This window comes from Sceloporus undulatus, chromosome 1, assembly GCF_019175285.1.
Source record: "Sceloporus undulatus isolate JIND9_A2432 ecotype Alabama chromosome 1, SceUnd_v1.1, whole genome shotgun sequence".
NCBI classification, from domain to species: Eukaryota; Metazoa; Chordata; class Lepidosauria; order Squamata; family Phrynosomatidae; genus Sceloporus; species Sceloporus undulatus.
The window spans coordinates 354459120-354480062 of NC_056522.1; the positions used below are offsets into that span (position 1 = coordinate 354459120).

Here is a 20943-nt window from a genome sequence, read left to right on the forward strand (position 1 = left end):
TTTTAAATGTGAATTGTTTTATATGCGTATATCTTTTCCTTCTAAATTATATGCATGTCCTTTTAAACTGATGTGTATTTTAATAGGTGTGTTTTAACTGAGGTGGTGTGTCTGTTAATTGTTGCTGTCTCCCACCCTGACACATGGAGAGAGGTGGGTAAGAAATACTACTACTACTACTGCTGCTACTAATGATTTTGCTAGAGTATGTTAGTGTAAGGAGAGATAGTGAGGTATGCCTAACAGCAGTCAGGGGTTGCACTACTTTTGCCCTGCCATAATGTAGAGCCCATACAGACAGGCTAAAATAAAGCTGTTTCGGGTCACTTTGGAGGTATGCTGTTTAAATGATGCATGCGTCCTAAGAGACCAGAAGTCACATCAAAGCGACGCTCCAGTCCTAAGGACTGGAGCGCAGCTTTGGTGCAGCTTTTGGCCTCTTAAGATGTGTGTGTCATTTTAAACAGCATACCTTCAAAGTGACCCGAAACAGCTTTATTTTGACCTGTCTTTGCAGGCTTGTAGTAATGGAATATGTAAAACTTATAGTATATTTCAATGAATATTTTAGAACCATGTTTTTGAACTGTGAGCTCAGGTCAGGAACTGAGATAAGCCAGGAAAAGAGGTGGTCATGATCAAGTCATTTGAGAGAGAGCATCTGGATGTAGCAACAAAGAAAAAGGATGGTGTGAGAAAAGAAAGAGAAATCTGTCCACTTGAAATTTGAATTATGTGTAGTTTAATTATGTGGTTGTAATGTTTGCTGGTCAGTTCTGACAATGAAAGTCACTGGACTGGATCTATATTATTTTATGATTAGATATTTTAAGGAACTAATAGGAATGTTGTAATTCAGTATTAGTATTTATAGCCACTATCGGGATTAGTATTGTATTTTTAATGATGTAATCCCACTTCGATCCTTGGGAGAAGAAGGAAATATAAATAAAAATTATTATTATTATTATTATTATTATTATTATATTTTTCTTAAAGGTTTTCTAAGTTTTTATAACTGAGCTTGAATTTCTGAACTTTGGTATCCTGATGGTCCTGACAACAGTTTCTTGTTAAGAGCAGTGCACTGGTTTTACTTGCTGGGTTACTTCCAGACGCTTACTCTCTGCAGGGCCTTACAACGTGAAGGTCTTAAAAATGGACAGTTAACTGAAGTGACTCCTAATAACAATGAAACAAAAGGACAAGCTGATTTTGCATCAAATAATTATTTCTTTATTCAAAAGACAGAAAAAGATAGCAGCAGAAACCAAGAGCCAATTCAGGGACTTTGTTGTTTGAGTTGGAGAAGAGCAGACCTGTACCCCTCACACAATGGACAGGTACTCAAGAAACCCACTTTGTGTCGGTATGTCTATGGGGCAAAGCAGATGGCCTGCCAGGAGTGGCCAGAGACTATTCTGACTGTGATCGCACCAGGAGTGCGGCAACTGCATGGCCTGCTTCCAAAGTGAAATGCTGCTACAATCCCAAGCCAGCTGCCACCAGGAACAATTTTTCTCCACTCCATCTTGATTCAGTCCAAAGGACCAGACTGCAGCTTTGGTATGGCTTCCAGCTGCTTGCTTTATCTGAACTCTATACCCCCAAAGCAGCCAGAAGCCGTTTCTTTTGACCCGTGTGTTTTGGGCCTATGTCATCGGTATTTAATTTCTTTAAGAATATGCATGTAGAGAGATCTTGTGGAACCTTCGAGACTAACTGAAAGAAAGAAATTGGCAGCATGACCTTTCGTAGACTTCAGTCTACTTCCTCAGATGCATTTGGTGGAGTGGAAGCCAGTCTCAAAGGTGCTACAAGATCTCTCTATGTATTGATTCAACAGACTAACACAGCTATATCTTTGAATTCTACCATTTAAGAATATGTGACAGTGACAATTTCAGAATAGTAAATGTAATTTAAGAAGCATTATAGTCCATATTACAACTGAAACACTAGTTATGTGATCAGTTCTCATTAGGATTTGTAATTTTCCCCATGAATAAGAAGGACATGCTTTGAGATTCAATGATTGTCATTATGAAGGGTCTGTTGATTTTTATTGTAGGAGAGAGAGAATTGGGAACAATCTGACTGTCAGTACTAGCAGCAGCTTCAGTGCCATTCTCATAGACATTCAGATAAGCTTGGTGAATAGCCTGCAAGGAAGGGAAACAAGAATGAGTAAGGGAACAGGAATCCATTTGATGTCTTGGGAGACATTTTTTTAGCATTGTCATTTCTATCATGATCAACTGAGATTTCTGTCCCAAACAATATTGCATACAACATTTTGAGATCTTTAACTGCAGGGAGAATAGAGAGGACATGTATTTGTTTTCTCCCATGGCAGGATAACTATCCCATAACACTGATCCCAAGCATCTGAGGAAGTCGACTAAAGTCTATAAAAGCTTATGCTACCAGCCTCCTTATTCCACTTACTGTCAGAGGTGCTACAATAACCCTTAATACTCTGATTCTCCAGACTAGCATGGCTATGTCTTTGATATCTCATAATTATTCATCCTCATATGGGAGGATGAAATAATCAAGAAATTGTTGAAAGGATTCTTATATATAGTTTAACTGCATTTTTACAATACTGTTTTATTGGTATTTGTTTTAATTTTTGTAAGCTATCTTTTGGAAAATGGGGTTAACAACAACAACAACAACAATTGTTCTTGGTTTTATTTTTGTAGTACGATGGAATTTGAGGCTCATACCTTGGAAATCTTCAGGTCAGGCTTCCCAGTAATTCCAGATAGATCAGCATCCTCTGTAAATATATCAGTAATACCCAATCTTCTCAATATCCCTTTGAGAACATATTTGGTAGATATGGAAAACTTTGGAAGATGGAGATTTATTCTCCTGTTGAAATAAGAACCAGAAACTGGTGAGGTTTCTTTTATAGATCAGTTGCCATGTTGCTAGTTCAAAAAGGTGTTAGAGTATCTTTGCATTCAGCAGCTTTCCATTTGCCATTATACTAGAAAAGGGTTGGGGTCATTTTCAATCCATGTACCAAACATTCTTTCATATAGAGAAGGTGAAAAAATGTGGCATGTTGTTCTGTGGAACTTTTGGCTCAGAAATTTGATTTCACATTTGAGTTTCTATTTCCAGTTCCCCAATGAAATTGAACTATGTCTGCAGTAATGAATTATATATAAGATCTCACAACAAGGAGCAGCATAGAAATATTATAATCAAAACTAAAATAGCAATAGCAGCTTCATTTATATACCACTTCATACTACACTAAGCAGTCTCTAAGCAGTTTACAACTGTAAGCTAATTAAGACTTACAGAGGATGGCCCATTACAGACGGGCACCCTAGCACAGACTGAGTCCATGCTAGGGTTAGAAAGGAGCATCTCTTCCAGATGCCCCTAACCCTATCACGGATTCAGTCCGTGAGAAATGGCGGCGGCCGTTCCACATGGCCGCTACCACATTGACGTAGCAGACGCTGTGCGTCTGCACGTCGCGCCCTGGAAGTGATGCTGTGAGTGCGCAACTAGTGCCTCACGACATCTTTTCCAGGGCCTAGGAAGGAGCATGATTTCTGCGCTCCTTCCTCGGAGCGTCCGGGAGTCGCGCAGTTTGGCCACTGCGGCTCCCGGATGCTGCAAGCGGCGGCGGTGGGAGACCGCCGCAATCCGGCAGTATGTAACCCGCCGAAGTTTCAGAGAGAGAGAGCTAAATAGAGGGGGATCTGACCTGAGATGCATTTAAGTGTTTTAAACCAAGTCTCAAGTCAAGTCTCATATCTCTACCTTCATGTCCCAAGTTGGGACTGAAATCCTTGCAAGGTAATTTCAAGTCAAGTACCAAGTCTGTAAGCCAGCTTTATCAGGAAAAAAAGGAGGAGGTGGCAGTATATGTGTGTGTGGGGGGGGGGATGGAGTTTCAGTAACTTAAAATGGAGAAGATGTGTATAAAATTAGGTAAAAAAAATTCTCAGAGAACAAAAAAGGTGTTGGGCAATGGGCTTGAAGCAGAAGGATCCTTTCAAAGCTTCTGAAAAGCTTTAGAAGGCTATTCTAATATACAGCAGGGAGGCTGCTGAGCAGACCTCAAGCCCATTGCCTAACACATTTACTGTTTCTGGATGAAGCTAGACCAGGAAGCCAGTCACTAAAAATATACAAGTCACGAGTCAAATGAGTGTGTTATTGATTGTTGAGTTGAGTTCCATGTTAAGTCCCTGAAGTGACTTAAGTCCAAGTTGAGTTCAATTCAATCAACTTAAGTTTACGTCACTGAATCCGATACCTCCGGACTTCTACATATCAGCTTCAGGTGCTGTCTTGTTTCTCTTGGAGGGAAAATACTTATGCCAGGCCAAGACTAGTGGACATAAAGATACCTTATGGGAACTGATAGGCTTTTTATGTCATGGTTCCAAGGGTGAACCATTTTGAGTCCTATAAAGACCATAGGACTTTCTGTAGGCCTTCTGGGGCAGATGCGTTGACATGCCACTGTGGTTCCTCTACTACTGCAGAAGGAGTCTTCCTCCATATATTAATTTCTCTCAGTCAGCCTTAAGAAGGGGTTAGAATTACTCTATAGACACTGATTCTCCTGCCTCTCCTATATGAATTCAGGGCTGAATAGGAAGGTTTCCTCCCCTTATCAAATCTACAAGGTAATAACAAGTCTGATTTATGTCAAACTGAAAGATGATAAGATGATGGTGTAGGGATTGGAATCAAACATTCATCAATCAAGCTTTAACACACTACCCACAATAGCCCGTTGACTTACTTTTCTGTCAATGAAGTAAACCATTTTGTCAAAAGATCTATCCCCAGGGCATCTTCCACCTGCTTCATTTTCCCTGGGTCAGGCATGATGAAGAATGCTAAAGCAGTGCCCTTGTATGGTAGCACCACCACTTGACAGGACACATCTCTATCATGGTATGTATAATAACGGCCATTTCTGTACATCATAGGAACTTTCACTTTAGTGTGTTCATCTATAAAGAAGTCTTGTTCTCGAGTTTTGATAGGATTGAAAGGGTCTTCCCAATAGGCTTAGGAACAAAATGACAAAAGCATAAAGGCATTTCACACTATGATAACCAAGTACTGTGATATGTTTTTTGTAAATCCCACATTCACTTGATGAGATTACATATAGGTGGTACCAATTTTGCATTAGCACTACGTCTCTGTGTTATTGGCACTAGGGGAGGGGGATACGTATATATGATGCAATGTTGTAAATGATTATTTTCCCCAAAGAAGGATAAGAAGCAGCAGGCTCCACTGTCAGTAGTCAAGAATCAGCTGAAAAGTTGGTATAATAATTGGCAAGCTAATGCAATGATATCATACCACATGCAGGGAGATTCTGGTGAAAAAATCTGATCAGAACCATAAGCTTTTTTTCTCTGAAATTTGCTTCCAGTAGAAGGTAGATGCCATAGTCATAGTATGCTGGTGATTCCTGATCTGCAGTCTGACATAAATCAGACATCCAGGAACATTTTAAAGTAATACATATATTACTAAAGTATAAAATCTGATCCAGTATTTCCACCCCGAATTTTGCTGAGTGAGGCAAGTGATGCTATTTTCACTTTTCTTATACGTATTGAAAGACATTGGCATTTATTGCATTACCTTTGCTCCTATGATAGAGGCAGAGTGTAACTTTAAGAAGGCAGATCTTATCACATTGCCCCATTGCTGGGTAGTAGACAGCTCATGTGCAACTTGGGCTTCTCCCATAGCTTTTCAAGAATGGGATTTCTCCGTTCTTGAAAAGCTGTGGGAGAAACCTAAAGAAGCCCAGGTTGCAGATGGGCTGCCTACTGTCTGGCAATGGAACAATGAGATAAGATTTGCCTTCTTAAAAGGTACACCCCACATCTGGATGTTGTTGGGCTGCAAGTTGCAGCAGTTCTAGCCAGCCCAGGACTCATCTACATTTGCCAGAATACTCCAGGGTACCCCCGGAGTACATTAGCCCCAAATTTTCCCAGAATCTGCCCCTTACCTGCTTCAGGTTTTTGGAGGAACAGTGGGTGGCTGTCTTCCTAAATAGTCCCTGTGAGCCAGCCAGTGCCACCACTGCAAGTATGTGTAAGGTCACACGGAGGTGCCTAGCTTCGTTCTGGCTTCAGGCTGACCCGTGCCCACAGAGGGACTCAGCTACTTGCAGGGACCATGTGGGAAGGGAGCTGGCCAGCATCATCACATTTTGCTTTGGGTTTTCTGGAAAATCCAGAGCAAAAGGTACATCTTTTTAATTCAAAAGAAGGGATGGAAACCCCAAATCAGGTTTGGGTGTTGTATAAACAGTCCATACCTGATTCAGATTTTTATGTGTGTGCAATGTAAACAGCATGTAGTGAACTTGGGGAAAATTTGGGGTTTATAAGTGATGTAGACAAGTCCATAACCTATGGGAAGGAATGCTGAGAGCTGCACTTGACAACAGAGGAACACATAACTTTTTCTCCAGGCCAAAATCTGTTTGCTATATTAAACCAGCTGAATCAATGAAGTTAATATAAAGGTTGACAAGTATCAGTTTCTGCTCTAGCTGAGACTAGCAATTGCATTTAAGCCTACAGTACCTGACAAAATCAGTATGAGAACTGAGGTCTACCAAATTGGGTATGACCAATGAAAAATTAACACAATGACAGTTATCAGCACATACAAAAAGACCCAAGTTTCTGTGACCAGTTATGTATCAGACCCATACATGAAACAAACTGGTGACTAGCTCATCCCCTCACAGCATTTCACAGTTTGAAACTGGAACATAAATGGCCATGCAACACCGGTGTGCCCAAGATGGCAAAAGCTGTTAAGGAGGAGGAAGAGACAAGATAGGAAAGTCTGCAGTGCAGTTTACTTTTCCCTGAGTCTACAGCAAAGGGTTAGATTCTTCCTTCTCCTCGCCTGTTGAGCTGATCTAGTGCAAATATTTTTGCACTCTGAATTAAGTTTTCAGCAGGACAAAGGAGGAAACTGAAGTTAACTAAGGACAAAAAGAGGAGGAGAAAGAAATGAGGACATTTTAAAAGCAGCTGAAAAAGTGAGACAACAGAGGATCAAAGAGGGCTGTCTCTGCCAAATCAGGACAATTGTAGGACACAGTAGTCTCATGGTTTGGTTGTCTTTAATCATTCAAGCTACCGTAATATTGCAGGCAGCATACATAGCAGTAGCACCTAACCTAAAAAATGTCCATGAATGCTAATATGCTAATTCACTAAAGCATGTCTTCACTCTTAATTGGGAAAGCTACAAAATTAGGTCAAATATATATTTTAGTGAATTAATAACAACATGATTATCAATGAGTTAATTCTGGTATCAAATAATTAAAGCAGTATATAAGAAACATAAGAAATAGGGTTGTTTTTCTACACAGAGCCTACTTGACTTACCTTTCATGAACATATAATTTACAAGGACCATTAAAACCTCTGCATCAAGACCCTTGATAACATCAACTAATTTTCCATTAGTTTTCTTCTCTATGTAGCTGTTAATCTCCTCTTCAGCTTCTTCAGAATTGTTGAAGTTAGTGTGAGAAATGTCAGACTTATACAAATGTTTAGCATCTTGCAGGAACTTCTTTAGGGGTTTGAATTCCTCATCTATGAAAAGGGCATTCCCAAGGGACAGCTCGATATTTCTGGAGGGATTGTTTAAGTGCTCAAGGAGTGCACGAAAATTTTCATGTATTTCCTGCTCAGTGATTTCTGTCTGGTTAAAGCAAAGTCCTGATAAAAGTTGATTCAGTGTGTGAGACTTAGCTCCCAGTGCCAGCATGGAAAAGGCAGTGGAAATGCTCAGAGGAGAAAAGAATATATTCTTCCCAGCAGCCCCTAAAACAACATCATGGTAGAATTTGAAAGCAAAATCAGCATTGCCTATAGCTATGTTGTGATAGGGGAAATGATAACGACCACGAGACAGTTCTCTCTGAGCCTGAAAGTAGGTAGGGATGTGATGACAGTGAACAAATGCACAGAGCCCAACAAGAAGCCAAGCCATATTGAAATTGGACATTGTGTTCCTGTAGGAGCAACCTGTAAAGAAAGAATCATATTTTCAGTGTCTGATTATACTGATCTTGGTATTCAGAATACAAAATCAGCAATGCTAGATCAGACCAAAGGCCTATCTAATCCAGCACTGGATTTCCAAAGAACCCAATCCTTGGAATGCATATGGAAAGTTACACTCAGTGCATGAGTACAATTATACCTCTACCTCTGTTCTCCAGTGAATAATATTGAGTCATATACTGAGAGACATATGCTGACACCAGAAGTATTATACAGTATTATACAATGATCATGAGTTATAATCATTTCCTTATCAAGGAAATGCTCTTATATACCCCAATATTCACCAATAATCTTGTGATCTTCAGGAATTTTGTTCTGCAGGATTTCTGTGGGCTTTATGGGATTGATTTCTAAGACCTGTTTCAATCAAGCAACCTGGCATTTTACAGTTAATGGAACTAGTTAGAGTTATTCAGAACAATACAAACAAAATTACCATTCCCTAATCTGAATTTATGAGTCAGATTGCATTGAGATAAAATAGAAGAAAATTTGATCAAATATGCAAGGGCAGGAAGCAATTGGTAGATTTATTTTCTATTTGGATATGTATGATTCAGAACTAGGGCTGTTTGACTAATCCTGCTGATTCCTAAATAGATCTGGACTGATTCAGTCCAATTTATGCTACTTCTACATTGGATCAGATTGGCCCAATTTTGTTCTGAAGTAGAAAAGTGTGGTCCTAAGCAATTTGAGCCAAAGATCATTTCATACTATGAATCAAAGCAAACATGATTGTTCTATTTCCCATTTGCCCACTGTCCAGCAGTTTTTATCTGACCCTGAAGGCCAAAAGCAGGTGGGATGCAATAACAGTAGCACCACCATGTCAAGTAGCCTTGTGATAAAAGGTGGGAAGTCTTTATTGCCACAAACAAGGTAGAGCATTGTCTGGGACTACTGAATTGGGAGGGAAGCCGGAATTGTTGTCTTCCTCCCCTGTAGGCAGCAAAACAACAGGAGTAAATTGCCAACCACCAGCAGCATAATCAAGTACTCTAAGGGCTCCTTCCTACTTACATTTTAACCGGTTTGGGATTCACCTTCGCTCTGTGTTGGTAAATTGATTCCAAAGGGTCCATTGTTCTCGCTATGGAAGCGGATCTTTTCATTATCTCCTTGTAATTGAGCCACTTCAATATGCATGTCAATCATCTGTGCATCATCAGTGACATAAGCAGCAACCTGGACAGCCCGGCTTGGGAACTCTCTCTCTCTCTCTCTCTCTCTCTCTATATATATATATATATATATATATATATATTTAAAAGCAACATCAGGGACAGCCTGAAGGAAGAGGCTCCTCCCTCCTTAACTGTCATCTTGGCCTCAGAGGGAGCGATCAGGCAGACCCAGCAACATCAGGGACAGCCTGAAGGACAAAGCCCCTCCCTTCTTTAACTGTCACTGTGTATTTTGTATTGTATTCTATTGCAATTTTTACTGTACACTGCTATGATCATTGCGGAATAGCGGTCTATAAATAAAATGTATTAATATATATATATATATATATATATATATATATATATGATTCAATTCATTGATTTTGCAACTACTTGCCTCACTGTGAGCTGCTGGCAGATCACCCAGGTAATTGCAAGTAGTTGCAAAACAACTGAATCGAATCTTCTATCAATTTTATTTTTTTTTAAAAATACATGCGCCCATAGGTCACACCATAAACACAAAGGTAGTGCTGGGAAGTGGGGAATGGTAGATGTACCAAAAACTGAGGTGGGATGGTAAACATCCCTCTGCCATTAGTCCTTCCCCTCCAGAATGATGCAATTCAAATCTGTCATTCCTACTTGTTGAACTCACTTCAGAATCCATTCTTTTCAAAAGAACTGCCAAAAAAACTATTGTCAGGAAAGAGTGGGTTTTTTGCATTTGCCTCACTTAATCGCAATTGAAACTGATCACAATAGGACTGGAACCGGTTTCTAATGGGAATGACTTGTCAAGAAAAAAGCAACATGGGATATACAGTAAATGAAATAAAACATGTATGTGTGAGTCAGGGTGACTCAGCAGAAGCCAATTGGGAACCACACAGGTGTAAATGGTAAAGCAATTAACAAGTCCTGAAAGCCAAGGACAGAAGTGCAAGTGGATAATTGGACACACCTGACAATTGTTAAGTGGTCAAGGCTGAGATGATGAAATCACTAATTGTAGGATGAACTAAGAGAACCAATGAGAATGGTGTACACGCCTACTGGGTGGAAACAGACAACAGTGGGTGGTATCTTGCATTGACTATAATAATGACTAAGAATCCCAATGTATTTTGTGGGTTGTAGTAGTGGATAGAGTGGATTGTAGAGTGGATAGAGTGAGGAGTAGAGTATTGTTGTGTTGGTTAGTTTGGAGCTGTATATAGTAGAATAAAGTAGATCTTTTATATAAGACTACTGAGTTGTCTGGTGTCTTGGGTGAAGCTACAAGAACCAGCTGGATCCTGAAGAAGGTGAAGACTTCTGTGGAAGCAAGAGTGAGAAGGATTGGAGAATTTGTCAGGGTCTTCAGCCTATTCTCTGTAACTCTGCTAAGCTATAATCACTGGCCAAAACTGGTCAGCGCGGTGCACAACCAGGTGGTGAGTTCCAACCAGAGGTGAAGAGCTACAACTCCCATCATCCCTGACATGACTGTCATATAACCTGATCAGCAATTCACTTTAAATCATAGTGGGAACAAGGTCTAAGTGGAAGCATCAAGTGATCTTGCTCAGAAAAAAAGGCAGAAAAGTCCCAGCAGTTAGGCAGTAGAGCAAAAGCCATAAGGTAGAAACAAAGGGAGATGAATGCTGTGATAGCAGCAGCAGGTCTCAGTATCTTTTCTCTTGGCTTAGGCAAGTTTAATTGCATTTTAGTTTAATTTTGTTTTAATGTCTACTTTTGTATGCTTTTAACTGTTCCATTTTTAATTTGTAAGCTACTTTGTATCCCTATTACATGGGATATAAATAAATATCATCATCAGCACCTGCAGGTAGTATGGAAGAGACAGGGTGAAGGAAACACAGGGCCATGAGAAAGTTGAGGGGGAAGTGGCTTGCAGTAAGTATTATTAGTTTCCACATGGACCAAAAGGAAGGGATAATGGACAGTGGGTTTTTGTCTCAGGAAGACAGCACATCTCTCAGAAAATCTTGCCAAGCCCACAAACCTCATCTAAGGTTTGGCAGAGGCCATTGTATGTGCTGAACCTTTCAAGGTTTTGTGCATATTCTCTGAGGACAGAGACTGCTGCTCTTCCTACTTCACCTCATCACTACTGATAAGAGAGAGCACTTCAAAATGATTCTGCAGGTCTAAACTCACAGAATGATCCCTAGTCTTTCTACATCTATGTGTCACATTCCTCCAACTGTACCTCTTCTATCTGGGAACTGACCTCCACCCCAAAGATGTTCCCTGTGTATTCCTCAACCAAGACAGTATGCTCTGCTCTGTCTAAGAAATCCTCATGCTTTCTAATATGCTGCAGAGTGGATAAATCTGTGTCAAGTTGCTCGACCTTCTTTTCCAACAGGGGAACCAACTTGCAATTGGTGAAGGTGAAGTTACTCACATCCTTCAGCAAGAAACCAGACATACAACAGCTATTGCAGGTGACTGCAGCAGCTCCCTGACTGTCCATATTCAGTAGTCTTAAGTACTTACTAAAACAGAACTCAGGATCTCACCTTCAAAACTCTCCCACTAAGCACCCACACAAAACACCCCTGTTGGCTGTGTTGTTGTTGTTGTTGTTGTTGATATGTGACTTCAAGTCATTTCCAGCTTATGGCAATCCTAAGGTGAACCTAACATGATGTTTTCATGGCAAGTTTCTTCACAGGGGGTTTGCCATTGCCATCCTCTGAAACTGAGAGAGTGTGGCTTGCCCAAGGTTTGCATGGCTGACCCAGGATTTGAACCTTGGTCTCCAGAGCTATAGTCCAGCGCTCAAACCACTACACCACTAGCTCTCAATGAGATTACAACAAATTAAAACAAAGTACAACTAAAACATATTTGATAACAGAAGTTAAAAATGCAGATAAACAATCCTATTAAAATACTAAATTAAAACAGTTTTGTAGAAAATAGTCAAAAGGATGGAAGTAATATACAACTCATTAAAACACTCTTCCAGCACAATAAGTTAAGAGTAAAGACCTGACAAAATAAAATGACCTTTGGCTGTCAGTAGAAAGAGAGGATGGAGGGGGTTAACTGAGTCTTCCATGGGAAGGCATTTCACAACTTAGGAGCAGCTACCCAGAAGGCTCTTTCTTGTGTCTTCACTAAACAAACCTGTGATGGTGGTGAGATGGATAGAAAGTCCTGTTGTCCAGTTGCTTTCCATCATAGCGGGATACTATCAGATCAATGAGGAAGAATAAAATTGCCCTTTTTATAATTAAATAGAATATGTGTGGTGTTGTGTGCCTCCAAGTCATCCTAAGACCCTAAGGCAACCCTGTCATGGGATTTTCTTGGTAAGATTTGTTCAGAGGTTTGCCATTGCCTTCCTCTGATGCTGACAATATGTGCATTGTTCAAGGCCACCCAGTGGATTTCAATGGTTGAGTAATGATTTGAACCCTGGTCTCTATTGTCATAGTCCAGCTACTCATTCCACTACACCGTGCTGGCTCTCATACTGAATGTTAAATTCAAGTTAAATTCAAAATATGTATTTACAATGGCCTGTTACAGACTGCCAAAATAAAGCTGCTTCGGGTCTCTTTGGAGGCATGCTATTTAAATGATGCATGGTTCCTAAGCGTCAGGAGGTCGCGCCAAAGCCACACTCCATTCCTAAGCACTGGAATGCAGCTTTGGTGCAGCTTCCAGATTCTTAGGATGCATGCATCATTTAAATAGCGTGCCTCCAAAGAGACCCAAAGCAGCTTTATTTTGGCAGTCTGTAACAGGCCAATGTCTTTAAAATGAGGCAGTGGGCCTCTATCAAACACATGAAATTATTAAAAAAATAATCTCAAGAATTCTAAACATTACAAAGAGGAAAAAGAAGAAGAGGAGCAAATGGCATATAGCTCTTCAAAAAAATAATAACAAGTTTTTTTCTTCAAAGGGATGAAGGGTTTTATAAATTTAAGGAAGTCTGGACTTTCACAGAGCAGTAATAATGAGTAGAATTACTTTCTGGATATGCAACTACATTAAAGTGTAGGAAGTGGGAATCAACATCGCACCATCTCCAGATCTCTAAAGCAAGCATGAGATTTAGCTGAGAAGGCAGAAGGATGAGTCTGAAGACCAGAAACATAGGAAAAGAAACATCCAAAGGTAAGGGAGTCAAAAAGAGGATGTCATAGCAAGTAATTTTAAAAGAGCCAAGGAAACTGCTGCTGTTATTTCACATTAAAAAAAAAACCCATTTTGTACACTCTTAAAATGACCAATTTGCAAGAACTGGCCAAATACAATAAAATATAGGTTACTCTGAAAAATAAGAAACACTGATAATTTATTCGACAAAATAAATATTAGATCATTCTAAGGAAGCAGACATTTTTCATATTCATGGAAGGAAAAAGTATGATACATACGTTACACTCAAGGTACCTCTCTGAAGGAGCAACAAAAGGTTCTGAACCTGGACTTTCCTTTATATGGTGAAGCATTCCTGATAAATGCATGTTTTCTATTAAACATTAAACAGCTGACATTTCTGCAAATTATATTGACCAAGAATTATAATTTCTGTACACTAGAGGTCCTAGGTCTACTGTCTGCTCTCTCCTAGAATGGGAATTCAGTGCAATATGCTGAAGCTAATTAAAAACATAAAGGCTTGGTACTAGATATTCTAGTCTCTTACCCCATGTTTGGTCCAAGACTACAAGAGTTGGAATTTGGATTTGATAAAATCTGATGAACATATAAGTACTGCAATCCTGAAGCACTAATTATTGAGTGTTACATTGAAAATAAAGGGATGTGGTGGCTTAGAAGTTAAAATGCAGCAGGTCTTGCTTCTGAACTGATATCCATTCTGTCGATCTCTATTGCCCTCCTGGATGATGGTGATTATCATCATAATCATGACTCTGTTTCCAAATATCTGGTGATTATTAGTAGGAATTATTATGATTATCGTAGAATCATAGAGTTGGAAAAGATCAAAAGGACCATTCAGTACAAACCCCTATCATGCAAGATGGATCTCAAGATTTGATTGATCTCACAATCAAAATACCTCCGACAGATGGCCATTCAGCCTCTGTTTAAAGACCTCCAAAGAAGGAGACTCCACCACTCTCTGAACAGATCTTACTGTCATGCGTTTCTTTCTAATGGTGGAATCTCTATTCCTGTAGCTTGTATTCATTGTTCCTGGTCCTAGTCTTTGGAGCAGCAGAAAACAAGCTTGCCCCATCCTTAATATGACCTCTCTTCAAATAGTTAAACAGGACTATCATATCATCTCTTTACCTTCTCTTCTCCAGACTAAACATACCCAGCTCCCTAAGTCATTTAGGGATTGTAGGAATTGTAGGAATTATTCTTGATAGACTTGCATATCATTGACCGAAAAGACTCTCGGCTGTATGTTTTTATGTATTTTGAGAATTGTGGTTTTTATCTTTAATCTGTATGTATTAACACTCTTGTTGTACACCGCTTTGATCACCGGAAGAGCGGTATAGAAATAAAGTTTTATTATTATTATTATTGTTATTATTCCTCATTGAGCATGTTTTCCAGACCCTCCACCATTTTAATTGCTCTCCTTTGGACACATTCCAATTTATCAACATCCTTTTTGAATTGTGGTGGCCAAAACTGAACACAGTATTCCAGGTGAGGCCTGGCAAAAGCAGTGGCACTATTACTTCCCTTGATATAGATACTATGCTTCTATTGATGCAGCCTAGAATCGCACTGGTCTTTTTAGCTGCCGCATTACACTGTTGACTCATGTTCAATGTGTGATCTACTAGACTCCTAGATCCTTTTCATATATAGTCTTTTTAAACCAGATGTCCCACTTCCTAAATCTATGCATTTCATTTTTATTTTTATTTTTGCCTTAAATGCAGTACTTTACATTTCTCCATGTTGAAATTCATTTTATTAGCTTTGGCCCATCTTTTAATCTATTAAGATCACTTTGAATTTTGATACTGTCTTTTGGGTTATTAGCTATTCCTACTAATTCTGTGTCATCTGCAATTTGATAAGCATGCCCCTATTCTTTCATCAAAGTCATTGATAAAAGATATTGAATAGCACTGGGCCCAGGAGAGAACCCTATGGCACCCCATTGGTTAATTCTCTGTATTAAAGTAATTAGTATTTTGGAGATGAGTGAGGATTCTAAAAAGAAAGAAAAGAAAAAGGAAGGAAGGAAGGAAGGAAGGAAGGAAGGAAGAAAATGTGGCAAGTGAAGAGCAGCCCAAAGTTTGGAAAACTTTGTTTTTACTTGAGTAAAGTTAATCATCAATATCATAATTTCTCATAATTTCTCCTCTTCCAAATATTTGATGATTGTTAGTGGATTATAATTAGGATTATTTGAAGGGTGGCCACATTTAACTTGATAATATAAAAAAATAAAGAAAAGAGAATGTGGCCCAAAAGGGAGCACTGGGGACCATTAAAAGCAGGGATTGGAAACCTTCATGCTTGCAAAAGTTTCTTTGGTTGAACTACAACTTCAGTGTATTAAAATCTGTGCTTGTAAAAGTGTTAAAGCTGAGTTCTCTTCAGAGCAGAGTTTGAAAATGAACTAGTACTTAAAAAGTAATTTCCATTCTTTATTTGTCAGATTTAGTGTGTGTGTGTGTGGGGGGGGGGGTCTTTGAATGACACGTTCTAAACACCTGTGGATGATGCTAAATGACATTGGTAGGAGCCATCCTAGGTTTCAGGTTTAGAGCCCTGATTGTACACTGGATAAATGCCTGTACTGCAGCCACTTACTCACAAACCATAAGGTTGCGAGTTCAATCCCAGCAAAAGGGCTCAGGCTTGACTCAGGCTTTCTTCCTTCCAAGGTTGCTAAAATGACTACCCAGGTTGGTGAGGGCAATTAGCTTACACATTGTAAACTGCTTAGGAGTGCTTAAGTGCACTGATAAGTGGTATAGAAATGTACTTGCTGTACTTGCTATTAAATCCTAGGGCCTAGATGCTCCTGACTGAGCAACCTACACATATTTGAGGAAATAGCTGAAAAGGTCTCATGACTGTTGGCATTCCCAAGGAATTATTGGATTCTGCAAGGTCTAAAGGAGCCATGATGAACTACCATGGATGGGAGAGTCCAGCTCTGCAAACTTTGGGGAACACAGAGTGGCTACATGTAGGTCAAACTGACTTTTCCCTGATCATTAGTGCATGGCCTTAGTACATGATGAAAACAAGAATGCTTTGATAAAAGGAACACCCCAAGGTACATCAGACATCATTGGTGAGGATGGCATGTGCTTATGAAGCAATGGAAAGTCATTAAAATACAGGCATATCTCTTTTAACAAATCTTCTGACAGTGCTGCCCCTTTATACAAAGTCTTTTTATACCTGCTAACCTCCACCTCCCCATTTTCTTCTTTATCCTCTGTCTAATTGCATTGGCACTCTGATGATGCTGAAGGAGAGTTGGAGAAACCCAGATTTTTGGTGCTGAGTTGTAGAATCATAGAATCGTAGAGTTGGAAGAGACCACAAGGGCCATCCAGTCCAACCCTCTGCCATGCAGGAACTCTCCATCACAGCATCCCCGACAGATGGCCATCCAGCCTCTGTTTAAAGACTTCCAAGGAGGGAGACTCCACTACACTCCAAGGAAATGTGTTCCACTGTCAAACAGCCCTTACTGTCAGGAGGTTCTTCCTAATGTTGAGGTGGAATCTCTTTTCCTGTAGCTTGCATCAATTGTTCTGGGTCCTAGTCTCTGGAGCAGCTTGATCTAGACACTATACTTCTATTGATGCATAGGCTTTTAGCTGCCGCAGCGCACTGTTGAGTCATGTTCAACTTGTGGTCTACTTGGACTCCTAGATCCCTTTCACACACAGTTTCAGTCAGCCAAGTGTCCCCCATCCTATAACTGTGCATTTCATTTTTCTGCCCTAAGTGCAGTACCTTACATTTATCCATGTTGAATTTCATTTTGTTAGCTTTGGCCCAGCTTTCTAGTTTATTCAGATCATTTTGAATTTTGATCCTTTCCTCTGGGGTGCTAGCTACTCCTCCTAATTTGGTGTCATCTGCAAATTTGATAAGTATGCCCCCAATTTTGTCCTCTAAGTCATTGATAAAGATGTTGAATAGCTCTGGGCCCAGGACAGAGCCCTGTGGGACCCCACTGGTCACTTCTTTCCAGGATGAAAAGGAGCCATTGTTGAGCACCCCTTTGGTTCAGCCAGTCAACCAATTACAAATCCATGTAACAGTTACCTTGTCTAGCCCACCTTTTACAAGCTTGTTTGCAAGAATATCATGGGAAACCTTGTCAAAGGCCTTACTGAAATCAAGATTTACTATATCCACAGCATTCCCTTCATCTAACAAGCCAGTAATTTGATTAAAAAAAGAGATCAGGTTTGTCTGGCATGACTTCTTTCTCTGAAACCCGTGTTGACTTTTTATGATTATGGCATTGCTTTCTAGATGTTCACAGACTCTCTTTTTAATGATCTATTCTAGAATCTTTCCTGGTATAGATGTCAGATTAACTGGACAATAATTGTTGGGATCCTCTTTTTTCCTCTGCTGGGATTTCTCCTGTTCTCCTGGAGTTTTCAAAAATTATTGCCAATGGCTCCGATATTACATTTGCCAGTTCTTTTAATACCCTTGGATGTAGTTCATTTGGTCCTGGAGACTTATAATCGTTTAGGTTAAATCGGTATTCCTGTACTATCTCTTTACTTATTCTGTGCTGAAATTCCTCTTTTCTGTCCTCTGCTCCATTATCCTCAAGCTGAGCACCCTTTTCCTTTTCTGAGAAGACTGAGGCAAAAAAGGTGTTGAGTAATTCTGCCTTTTCTCTGTCCCGTTAGCATTTTGCCATCTTTTCCACGCAGTGGCCCTACCATTTCCTTCTTCTTCCTTTTGCTGCGGACATATCCAAAAATCCCTTTTTATTCTTTTTAACCTCTGTAGCAAGCCTGAGTTCATTCTGCACTTTAGCTTTTCTGACTTTACCCCTACACTTGCCTGCTATTTCTTTGGATTCCTTTTTGGTGATTTCCCCCTATTTCCATTTCTTATACATGTTTCATTTAAAACTTAGCTTAGTTGAAAGTCATCCATCCTGTTTTTTTAGACCCCTCCCATTTTTCTTCCTCACTGGAATTGTTTTGAATTGTGCCCTCAAAATATCTCCCTTTTGAGAAACTCCCTTCCATCCTGAACTCCCTTCTCTTTTAGTATTTCTGACCTCAGGCTCACCCTCAATACTTCTCTTAGTTTAATGAAATCCACTCTCCTAAAGTCTAGAATGTGTGTCTGGCTCTGCCTGGCTTCTCCTTTCCATTGTATAACAAACTCCAGGAGAACATGGTCACTTCCACCTAATGATCCCACCAATTGCACCCCATTAACAAGTCATCCTTGTTGGTTAGGATCAGATCTAAAATAGCTGACCCCCTTGTTGCCTTTTCCACCTTTTGGACAATGAAATTGTCCAAATTGTACTAACATGTAGTAAAATGTCTGCTGTAAACAATAGAAGATGGGACACAATGGCATTCTACTATAGCCAGTCTTACTGTAGCCGTGTGTGCATTTTCAAAAGTCAAGATAAGCAGCAACTGCCCAGAGAATCCTTTCTTGAGCTTTTGTGAATAGCAAAGGGAATAGATCTTTAAGATTTCTCCCATTTGGGAGAAAAGCAGACTATTAAATAAATTAGTTTGGCCGCCCAAACCATAAGTGGAGGCTAGTGAAAGAAAGGGAGGGGGATCACATCTAGATAGATTTTTGAAAGAGCTTTCAAACGGTCTCTAGAAGGTTCAAATATTTTTGTTTTATTATGGAAAGCTTACCTGACCTGGCTGTTTCATTTAAATATGTATATTGTTATTTTTGAATAATAACAATAATAACAACAACAACAACAATAAAAAGTTTGCTGAAACATATTATAGTAAGTAATAGTAAGTACTTATCAGTGCACAAGCACTTCCTAAGCGGTTTACAATGTGTAAGCTAATTGCCCCCAACAAGCTGGGTACTCATTTTTGTAACCTCAGAAGGATGCCAGGCTGAGCTGACCCTGAGCCCCTGGCTGGTATTGAAATCACAACCTTGTGGCTTTGTGAGTGAGGGGCTGTAGTACAGACATTTAACCAATGAACTAGTTTTGTCTTTGGTGGTTCAGGACCTATTCCTATTCTTTCCATGTTATTTCTGTCTCTTATACCAAATTTTCTGGTGTCTCACCAAACTACAAATCCCATGATTCTGCAGGATACAGTCATGGCAGTTAAAGTGGTATCAAACTGTTTTTATTCTGCAGTGTGGATACAACCTTAGTTATTCTTACCAAGGAAACTATGGCCTGGTACAGATGGGCCTCGATGCATGTCTTGATGACGTGCTAGGGTTGCCTCAGGGTGTCGCTTACAGACGCCCCGCAACCCTAGCACGTGTTCCGTACGTCAAAATGGCAGCGCCTTGTACAGGTGGCCGCTGCCATTTTGGCATGATGGACGCTTAGTGTCCGCACGTCACAGCGCGATACTGATGTCACAAATGCACCATTGACACACTGCGGCATCATTATTGTGCTGCAAAAAGAACCTGCTTTTTGCGGGTTCTTTTTCCACTGGTGGGAAACCGCAGTTTGTCCGCTGCGTTTTCCCCCCAGCAGAAAACTAGGCCCCGGCAGACTGCCCTTTTTGTGACAGACAGATCTGATACAATCTATATTTACTGTGATATAAATGCCAGTGATTTCATTTCTGTGAGGCTTACAATTGCTCATTATGCTTAAGACAGTAGCTTCTCATAAAATATTAACATAAAGTTAATTGTCATTTCCTCCCCTTAAAGGGCCTAAGGTATGCTAGAACTAGTATACAAAAATCATCCCCAGCTAGTTCATTTTACTTTCTGTTCACAGTTTCTGTCCAATACTTCAGTTTGTCTCTTCCTTCTTTTCCCTATTTTCCTTTTCATCTTTCATTTTCTATTTTCTAATATTTTCTTCTCCTTCTCTGAGTCTTTCTATCACATACAGGCCTAAATCTAATTGCTAGCCCCAACTAGAGTAGAACTGTTGAAGCACTGGCATTTACGTAAGTGTTGTCTTCCTATCCTCAGTTGATTTAATGGCTCTTTTCTAGTTGAGACTTGCAATTGGATTTAATCAGAAAGAACTGGTCCACACTCATCTTCAGCTTGCCAGTGAAAACCGGAGTGGGCTCTTGTACCTTTAATGGTTGCATAGAAGAGGAAACAGTAGCAGGTGCTGCTTGTTATCTGGTTGCATGACAAGCAACACCTGGTAACATTCTATCTTTCCAATTCATTTTAGTTATAGTCTTCAATCTGCCCCCCCGCCCCTTTGTAATTCAACTTCATCAACAAATTGGAACTCAAGCAAACAAAATAGTATGTTGTGCCTAAAAAAGGAGACAAAAGGAGCAAGAATGTTTAGTTACACATGAAAAGTTCAGATTTTAATTCTTATTCACCTTTGTTTTTGTAAATGAAATCTAATCATCATCTAGAATATTTATTTATTTATTTATTTTTGCTTTCCTATACTTCCATGACATATGGGGAAAAGAACCTCTTCCTTCCTTCCTTCCTTCCTTCCTTCCTTCCTTCCTTCCTTCCTTCCTTCC

General features: G+C 39.8%; 1 protein-coding gene across 1 annotated transcript; it reads right to left on the reverse strand.

Moving 5' to 3' along the window:
- Positions 1 to 1222: 1222 nt before the first annotated feature.
- On the reverse strand, positions 1223 to 13740 carry LOC121919181 (alpha-1-antitrypsin-like). The gene is made up of 5 exons (XM_042445497.1): positions 13690 to 13740; positions 7428 to 8075; positions 4784 to 5054; positions 2733 to 2880; positions 1223 to 2162 (listed from the first exon to the last, which is right to left on the reverse strand). Exons 2-5 carry the CDS (start codon positions 8053 to 8055, stop codon positions 1971 to 1973), a joined length of 1239 nt encoding a protein of 412 aa, XP_042301431.1. The 5' UTR covers positions 8056 to 8075; positions 13690 to 13740; the 3' UTR covers positions 1223 to 1970.
- Between the last annotated feature and the right edge of the window lie 7203 nt (positions 13741 to 20943).